Source organism: Eucalyptus grandis, chromosome 9 (assembly GCF_016545825.1).
Source record: "Eucalyptus grandis isolate ANBG69807.140 chromosome 9, ASM1654582v1, whole genome shotgun sequence".
NCBI classification, from domain to species: domain Eukaryota; kingdom Viridiplantae; phylum Streptophyta; class Magnoliopsida; order Myrtales; family Myrtaceae; genus Eucalyptus; species Eucalyptus grandis.
The window spans coordinates 30,520,678-30,530,753 of NC_052620.1; the positions used below are offsets into that span (position 1 = coordinate 30,520,678).

The 10,076-nt window shown below is 38.3% G+C and overlaps 1 protein-coding gene across 1 annotated transcript; it reads right to left on the bottom strand.

The window, feature by feature from the left end:
• Positions 1–4,737: 4,737 nt before the first annotated feature.
• On the bottom strand, positions 4,738–9,597 carry LOC104450895 (putative wall-associated receptor kinase-like 16). The gene is made up of 3 exons (XM_010065609.3): positions 8,638–9,597; positions 8,374–8,547; positions 4,738–6,266 (listed from the first exon to the last, which is right to left on the bottom strand). Exons 1-3 carry the CDS (start codon positions 9,515–9,517, stop codon positions 5,065–5,067), a joined length of 2,256 nt encoding a protein of 751 aa, XP_010063911.2. The 5' UTR covers positions 9,518–9,597; the 3' UTR covers positions 4,738–5,064.
• Between the last annotated feature and the right edge of the window lie 479 nt (positions 9,598–10,076).

Sequence of the window (10,076 nt, forward strand, 5' to 3'; positions counted from 1 at the left end):
ATCTAGTTTTCTCAGGCCATATGAATATAAAGGACAAGTTCAAGAATGTTGATGTACTAACTTACCGGGACCTTCTAAACATACCCGAATCCTTTTTTAGCGTCGGTGCAACTGGTGTTCTTGGTGCACATGTAGCTCTTGCCTTTCTTTTTTGGCGTCCTCGCGTGTTTTATCCCTTATCACCCAGTCGAGAACTAGAGCCCAACTCTTTAAATTTAAGCTGCGAAAGATCACCAACCCAGAAGCCGTAGGCAGGATTAGAAAAGCTCTCAACGGAGATGTCATAGTCGAAGGAATTCCTAGGGATGCTCGTCTCGCAGCAACCTATACCGGAACACGACCTGTCTGCTGATGTTCGAAATGTTGCTGCACGAAGACATACGCTCGGAAGAGAACTTCCCTCAGCTGTCTACGAAGGATGCTATGTGTTTGCAATCGAGGCGAGGAACTTCTTCTTGGTGCTGGATATTGGGAATTCAGCTAGGGTGAGTTCCGCCTAATTCCTCAATGGCCCATCGAGAAGAACAAGCTATTCTTGTCAGAAAACGAGCTGCTCTTACTTTTCAAATAATCTCGAGAGAATAGTCTAGGATTCTAGACTTTAAGGAAATGTCTCTCATTCCGTGGGAAAGAAAAAGTCTGGTCTTCTCCATACCCAATCAATTTTTCGTAGTGTGCGTGCGTGGCAAATTTTTTCGTTTGGGGAGTTGATTAAGGCAAAAAATGAAAGTTGATTGGGAAAGGAGAAGACCTGACCATTTCCTTTTATACGAAGAAAGGGACTTCTTGTTAAACTCTATGTTTGAACAATTCCAAAACCTAATATTGCTCCATAACTATTAGTCGTGAAATAACAATGATTGACGAAAGAGGCCAACTAGTTAACAAATTCCATCAGTTGAATGATCAAAGCATAATAACCATAAAAATTTCTCTCTACAATATTCCAAGATTTCTATTAGCGCGTTTGAATCTTAAAATAGAACAAAACATCACGTATTGGCTTTTCTAATATACTCAAAACAAATTTCATATTTTGAAGACGATTATGGATCATCATATCTATCCGATCGTATATTTAATTTGTGTACTTCAAAACATTTCAAAAAAAAAAAAAATCCGTTTAATAAAAGTCAAATTGTGAGAGCAAATAGTAAAAAGCACTCAAAACATTGTGCACAATTCCACTTACATCTCCGAAAAGACTTACATGTCATTTTCTACCAGGTTTAAGGCACCAAATTCCTTAAATTAGCTTACTTGCACAAAACAGCTTTAAACTCAATGAGACACTAGGCTCCCACTATTAACTAAACTAGCAAGATGGAGGTAGGTTGCACGGGTAAAAAATCTTCACATCTATTTAGATTTCGGCTAGAGTTTACATGAGTTTTACATAAAATGGATCCGACCGTATCATGTAGATTCGTCCTCTGATTGAAAGAAGAGATAAATCACAAAATTGCAATATTGATCGAATCATAATGTAGGCACATGCGATGTTTCGAGCATGCAAAATAATCTGAGTCAATACGAACATGAAAGCATAAAGTAAAAATGCGAATATTTCTTTTTGATACATTTTGTCCATTTGTCGGAAATCTTCACTTTTGCCATATGTCATGCATGGTTGTTATCGAAATCTTTATGATTAGGTTTTGTGTTAGCTTGAAATTGAATGGGGAATCAATAATTATAAGAGTTTGTTGACACCCAAGTTTTGGTTAACAATTTAAATTTTCATTCTCGTTAAAGTACAAAAGTTTAGATGGCGAGAAAATAAATAAATAATAAATAAGAAAGGAAAAAGACCCCAGTCCATTTTCTTGTTTCCTTCGGCTCGTTCCAGGACGGAAGAAGAAGGCGCGGGAAACGGACAACCGAGATTGAGGTCAGACACCGATCCCAGACGTTGCTGGCCATTTCTGACGCCGTGCATCAGAGCTTCACCCTGCTCCGTTCCTCGGTCGGAAACGAAGTGGCTCAACTCCCGTTCGAGATTCCTTCGCTGGTGCCAATCTTCATTGTTGTTGAACGTCCAAGTTTCGTTCCTCGATCTTCGTAGCTTCGCGTTGCTTCACTAATCAGGTATTCTTTCTTCACTGTTATGCGCTGTATTGAGGGAGGGAGTAATAGAGCCAAGAGAACATGTCCTAGATTAGGATCGAATTTGATTCAACTTGAATCCACGCCTGTGCCTTCGATTGACTTTGTTTGAACTCGATCTCTAATTCAAAGCCATTGTTGTTCTGTTTCCCCCCATTCATCGCCGATTGCACGCACAACATTTTGATAAATGTCTTTGAAATACGAATAAGAAATAGCCTATGATTTTGCCTGAACCCAAAGATGCATTGACATAGATTGATTAATATCACTTAATTTGTTAGTATTTAGATTTGAGTTCGAACATATTTCATCTTACTCTGAGGCCGAATCCAAACACCTTTTTTGTTTCTTTTTGTTCTATGTTTTTGTGTGCTCCTGCATCATTCGATAGCTTATTTTAGCGAGGAATAATGGAGGTAGATCGTATGAGTCTGGATGTCCGCTTCCAGGTCCTTATTGCCTTATTCTTTTCTCATGCCTGTATCTTCCTTGAATCCGTGAAGTGGTGACCCGCGGTGGCTGTCAACACGGTAAAGAATGTCGTTTTTGGCTAAAGAAATAACAAGCGTGGCTCACTGTGGAAGGTGCTTGAAGAAGAAAACTATGAAGGCCTTTTGATTACACGATGTTACAAAGAAAGGTTTAATTAGGTTTAATGGATTTGGGTTTTAGTCGCTTAGTAAGCTTACGCTCATTTCAGTTTTAAGGTGTTTCACTTGGAGACTTGGGAATAGAAATTCCGTTTCAAACATATGGTTATGAGGCAAGCACCAATATTTGACGGTATTTTAGAAAATGTTTTTCAACTTTTTCAAGAAATCATTTCCTTCAATTTGAGCATAGTTTTTCGTTGATTAGGAATTTTTCTAGGTAAAATGTTTTTTAAAATGAGAAAAATGTTTTTCCGGAAAATATTTTCCACAGTGCAGTTAGGCTACATTCAGAAATGGGCTTAATAAAACACAGTGAAAAGGGGGTTCAAATCAGTCTTCATGAGATTGGGCTTAGGGCTAAACGTTGTTATAATAAAACTAGGCTTGAAGAGCCTGTGTCTAAAAGAGGGCTGTGTGTGACAAATCCCAACTTGTGACCATAGCCCAGACCTACAAAATCCAATGCTGGCTCACATACTGACCGGGCTCAAGGGCCCGACCCATGCTCCTTCTAGTAAATAATGAAAGATAATAATAAATAAATAAAATCCAAAAAATATAATAAAATAAAAAAATGGAAAACTCGATTGGGAAAATAAACCTTGATTTGATCGTTAGGTTAGATTTTAGTATTATAATTAATTTAGTTTCATTTAGATAGTACATACACGGTGTCGGGAAATTCATGATTCTCTAGTTTAGGTTTAAATAGTTTAGTTTATTTAGAGGTAGAACTCAATTTGAACTAAACTTATGGGAATTGCTGTCCTAGATCTTAATAACAAGGTCATGTTATATTTTTTTACCTCTCTCATATCGGATTACTTTACTACAATTTACTTTTTATTCAATCTGTCATTATTATCTTTGATGAATTAATTGTATTTCTTTTATATTATTTTTCAATGTAGGTTACCATTTTTTTTTTTATGATCAGTTTAAAAAAAAAATTGCATGGGCATTTAGCAGACAAAATCCTTGGAATTTATAATTTGGTAGAAAGACTACTTAGGTGCCTTAGCTATAAAATAATCAAATTTAGGAACCAAAAGAGCACTGCTTATTTAATTAGTATAATCAGGTCCTGAATTCTAAATTTCTAATTGTATAGGAAGTGAGGTATATTTTCATTGTTCATTTGGTTTCTATCTAATCCCAATCGGTCAGTAGCGAAGCCAACGTTAACGAGGTAAGGGTTTGGGAGAACTACATTGGTCCCCCATTCGACATTATCTTTAAAACCATATGTTTCCTGGTTGCAACGCAGAAAGAGTGTCGTGACAGAGTTTTTGTGCATGAAGTGTGCTTTTCACAATGAGTGCATTTATGTTGGTAGATTGAAACTTCGTATATTTTCCATCTTTAGAGTTGTCAACGAGAAAGGTTGTATAGAGCCAAACATTCGCATGACGTGTGTCTCGCGAAACATTTGCATTATGTGGATTAATTATTTGTATATTCAATCAGAACTTGAAGATAAATCTTCCCCTACTTCACATTGCAGTAACAATGAAACCCAGCAGTTACCTAGAGTCGTTCTAATGAACCAATCAGCTAATTCAACTTTACTAAGAAGTGTTACATGCCGCACCGGCATCCTACCTGCCAATTGGCTCATTTTATCATGTGAAAAATAGTTTTGACCAATATATGCTCTTTATCAAAAACATAAATTCTCGGTTTTTAGATATGCCATACGGCTGCATTCGATACTTTTGTTGTGCCATGAAAAGACCCTCCTTAGGTAAGTGAATACTATGTTCATTGGACTTTATTTTCCTCCATCACTAATTCAAGGAAATATCTTTTATTGGTTGGTTAAAAATATGGATATTATACTTCACAGAGTTAATTAGAAAAAAAGTGTAGATGATGTTTATTTTGTAATTTAGTAAGCACAAGAAGGAATGGAGAAAAATATGGCCCTTACCCCACTGATCTTATGGACTAGTAATATAAAGCATAAGTCACCCGATTAAAGACCCAAACGTGAAGCTTATTTCGGTTGGCAGTGTGTGGAATTAAATACATGTCATGCGTATAATTGGCACACAAAAATTTCGTTCTAAGCAAAACCATGGAATTGCCCAAGAAAAATATTCAACCAAGTTGGACAAACTATATCCTCGAACTCAAAGACAAGATAGCTCCCTAATCTCAAAGACATCACAAACATACGGTAGATGGAAGAGACCATTTTTACATCCGGTTGCTGAGTTATATATAAAAGCCCTCTAAAGCTAAAATACGCACATATATCTATCACAACACACCGAGATATGTATTAGTAACTTAAGTATTCTCATCTCCCACTACTGAATATTGACATGTCATGGTCTTCCATGCTATCCGTGTACCCAGTGTTCATGGGCCCACTAATATCCATACACACATCGGTCTTCTCTCTTGGCAAATGAACCATCTCTTCCTGATTCACATTTGTATGACCGTCGCCAGTAAGGTCAGCCATTGTTCTGAGTCCCTCTAATTCAATTGCTACTTCCTTCATGGTTGGTCTCTCCTCTCCTTTTATTGTCAAGCATCTCTTTGCAAGAATGGCAACTTTCCTCACCTGCTCATTGATTCCTTCATTTGCAATAACTTCCTCAACAATCTGAAACAATTTGTCGTTTTCTAGTGATGAAAGAAAGTACATTGCCAAGCTCCTTTCTTCTTCCGATCGATCAAATGAAAGTGCCTTCTTCCCTGTCAATAGCTCAACTAGCACGACCCCAAAGCTGTAAACATCACTTTTTTCTGTCAATTGGCTTGTGTGCAAGTATTCAGGGTCTAAGTATCCCCATGTTCCCTGTACCATAGTGAACAATTGCGTTTGATCAAGTGGGATTAATCTTGAAGCTCCGAAGTCAGAAACTTTTGCAATGTAATTAGCATCCAAAAGGATGTTTGCCGACTTGACATCTCGATGGATAATGGGAACGGAAGCTGCCGAGTGCAAGTAAGAGAGGACTTCAGCAGTTTCCGATGCAATTCTCAATCGGGTCTTCCAAGACAATTTTGATGATTTGTTTGGGTTGTGGATGTGATCAAAGAGGGTTCCATTGCTGACGAATTCGTACACTAATAAAGGCACCTTTGTCTCCAAACAGCATCCCAAAAGTTTGACCACGTTTCGATGATTAATTTGAGAAAGCACGATGACTTCATTGATGAACTGTTCAATTTGGCTCCGGTCCACAAACTTGGACTTCTTAACCGCAACTACCATATCATTTGGCAACAATCCTTTATAAACAGTACCATATCCTCCTTGGCCGACTATTCTGCTCTCATTATAATTGTTGGTGGCCTTCTCTAGCTCTTCAGCACTAAAGATTTTTGCGGCTTTTGTGCTTATGTCTGGTTCATTTAATTGTTGCTGCAAAAGCAAGCCCCCATTTTGCTTGAAGTATTGTTCTTTCAGCCTAATGAGCTTCATTTTCTTGTGTCCCAAATATAGAAAGCCTATAATGAATAGCAGCGCTATTATGGCTCCAGTAACACCTGTATACAACATCGGTTTCATTCATTAACCATATGATTAATTGCACAGTAAATCATCCCACCATGTAAAAGCAGCCACACTTGGAAACTTTCTGCAGAGTTATATCACGAGGTTTCCTCGAAAACCTCAGTGGTTTTGGGACAATTTGAGTCTGAATTAGGACAATGGATTTGGTTAAGCTAATCTACCAAAACAGACGCACACACACACACACACAGAACTTCCATGGCCTATAAAGAATGTCATCAATTTAACATGTTTAAATCGATATGAAAGAAATAAAAAACTCAAACTAACCACAAGAATTAGGTATTTTCTTTTCCCATGGCACTGCAGTATACTTGCTTATAGTTTTCTAGGTCTTACTCAACCATCGCATCATTTAATGCATGCATGTATAGAGATCTTTTCATTGAACTAAGCATACGTCTAAATAACTCAATGCAAGTCCTGTCTCTATAACTTGCTTTATCCCTTGTGATAACACAAAAATGGGAAGGACTAGTAGCTTAGAAGAAAATTTTGAAAATGGGTTAGTATAACTTCCTCTTTTACTCATGTCATCTCCTTGACTATATGTTGTCAAATCACTAGCAATTAACTCGCTATTTGAATAATATCGTGGTAAATATGGCTTGTGTAACAAATAGAAAAATTGTGCAGGTCGTGCATCACATAAAAGAAAGATGAAACGACCCGTTGAACCATTTCTATCGGTTCTTAGATGCTAATCAAAACACGAGAGAGAAAGGAACAAGTTTGACTTTAAGGAGGAAAAGAGGGGAAAAAAAAAAGCACGTGCAGATCCACAATTGAATCAATCACCTTCTTCGTTTTACTGCTCACTGCATTTAAGAAAAGGGAACTCCAGAAAAAGAAGCAATTGAGCATGTACTTGGGGAACGCAGTGAGGTGGGCAGGACAAGGGCGGGGTTTACGTCCCCTGCCCCCAACTTAAAACTAGTACCATACCCATTTCATGCCTCACGTAGGACAAGTTGCTTTATCTCATCACCATTCTCGCGATAATATCAAAGTTAAAAAAAAAAAAAAGGTAAGCACAATTCATGATTGTAAGAAGATAGAAATGACGTAAAGAGGAAACGAATGAAAGAATGTGCCACAGGCAGGAAAAAATAATAACGGCGTGCAAAAATGGTGTAAATATTTTGAGCCAACTGCACGCCAGGTTTGGGATTACTGTCAAAGTTAGTCCTTTATTTTGGCACGCTTGGAAGTTTTGGCCAGAATCGAGTAAAATCCCTACAGTTTGCGCAAAATTAAGCCGTGTTTATTATTTAAAGTTCTCGAGGTTAAATGAGGAGATAACATAGGAAATAACACTTCAAATAGAAAATCTCAGGAGGAGTAAAGAAAGAGTAAAAGGAAAAGAAGGCTAGCCATATGCATTCCTCACATTGGCCTGGACGGGGAGCAACAAAATATTACCTGGCCCCGAAATCCATTCATCATGCATGGGTTTTCACTCATTATATGGGGCTAAGAAGTAAGGAAGGATATCCTCTTGGATTGATAAAATAGCCATCCCTAAGCTTGCTTCCCATCAGTTTTCGCCCACACGAGTGCTCGGCAAAGAGCCACCAACCGCTCTTGCGAACCCCTCATGCTGTGAAATTGGAGGATGCTTACCTCTCTCGTGACAACAAATCTCTGGTTGCCTGAGACAGGTGACCTCCCTCTAATCGAATACCGAAGGTTGCACACACCGTAAAATAGGGGGTTTTCAGACACAGTACCGACACTAATATTCGTGACGTGATTTCAATTGTACAAAGCCTAATGTCGCCACATCAAAAGACACTCGAAGAGTACAGATATTGAAATGAGGAAACTTAATCTATTTTTAAATTTTAAGGAAGCTCAATTGTGATGCACTTAGTAACGTGTAATGTACTTAGTGTATCAGATAATATCATTTATCTTCTGCATAGAAACTTCAGTGAGAAGGATATAGAAAGTTTCATTTTGAATTTTTTCCAATCAAGGACCGCGGAAGAAAAATTGGGCGAAATTGTGAATAGTTAATTTTCTCCAACAACAAAAAGAAATCAAATTATATATTCTTGAAATAAGCTTAGAACTTACCGACCAAAATCTCCATCAAATATAATGAATTAGTAGTGCACCCTTGTACATCTCCACTACCCTTCATGCCATTACCGTGATAACCCTTTGGGCATGAACATGTATAACTCCCGTCAACATTATGGCATTTTCCTTGACATGGGTAATTCTCTGGTTCCGCACATTCATTTATATCTACGCAAATTAAACACACATATCAAATGTATCTAATCTTCTAAGATCATTTAATAAAAAGGATAAGTTAACATTATGTTATCAACGTACCATGACAACCAGTCTCAAGGTAAGGATTGCCTCGGTACCCTTTTGAACAAGTGCACTTGTACCCAGATCCGTTTTCAGCGTCAGTGCAAGCAGTGTTTTTTTTGCACATGTAGCTCGTGCTATTCTTCTTGGCGTCCTCGCATGTTTGATTTCCTATTGCCCAATCGAGAATTAGAGTGGACCTATTAAATTTAAGCTCCTTAAGATCGCCAACCGAGAAGTTGTATGAGCCAATTTCTGCGACAAAGGCAGAGCTGCAAGGATTGAAATCCACGACATCGGAATGATCGAAATTGCCCCAAATGTTGATTCCGTAGCCGAAGGAATTCTTAGGGATGCTTATCTCACAGCAACCAACACCCGAACACGACCCATTGCTGACATCAGAAACATCGCCGCACGAAGACGTACACCCGAAAGAGATCTTCCCACTGCGGTTTTGGGCAAATGCCGACGTGTCGCAACCGACGGCGGTGAATTTGTTCTTAGCGCTGGATATGGGGAAGATAGCTAGGAATAGGTCCGCATAACTGATTGACTTCCTATTCCCGGAAGAGTCATAGCAGACTTGACTGGTTGAAACATTTACTCGTATCTCGTGGTCCTCAAGAGAAACGTCAAGTATTTGCAAGTCACCGTCTCTTCTATTCATGTAAGGTATGGGAGGATCGGTAGAGTCATCACAAACGACTCTAAATGAGGGAGGATCGATGCGGCAATTGTCGCTTGATCCGAAGGGGTATGGAATAGAGAGGTTTCCGCAAGTACTTCGACATTCAGGCTTCGTCATTGAATCAACAGCTTCTGTCATGTGATTGTGGTATGGACCCAGAAAAGCCCCAATCACCACAACTCTCAGGAGAAGCTTATGGAAGACCATGTTTCTTCCTTCAACTCTCTTCAAATATTCTTTTGTTTTGATGAATTAATTTGATGGGTTCGGGGGAATATAAGGAGACGAAAGATGGCTTTCTTCATTTCTTCTTCTTTTTTTTTTTTTTTTTTGGAGGGGGGGACGTCAGCTGGTCCTATCCACTTGCATGAGACGATTCCCTGATAATTGCTCAAGTAACTGTAGCATTGTGAGCCAAAGATTGGAGTAACCTAGTCACAAAATGAGCTGCTCTATCACGTCATAACGGCGAAAATAAACATATTCTCCGTTGAAATTTCCCCCAAAAAGTTTTAGCTAGAGGCAGCATCTGTTTTGCACATCGTGTTATAGAGCTAAGGTAGGACACTTCACAAGAATTAATTTCTTGAATCTGTTTAAAATTTCACAGACCACATGAGCCAAAACTTGAAAATAACATAAGTTTATGAGGAATCAAATTGAACAAAATCTTGAAATTACAATTTAAAATCACAGAAAAATTATAAACAAAAAACATAAGTTCATCGTGCAAATTCATGTTTTTACCTCGGTCAACATCGTCCGT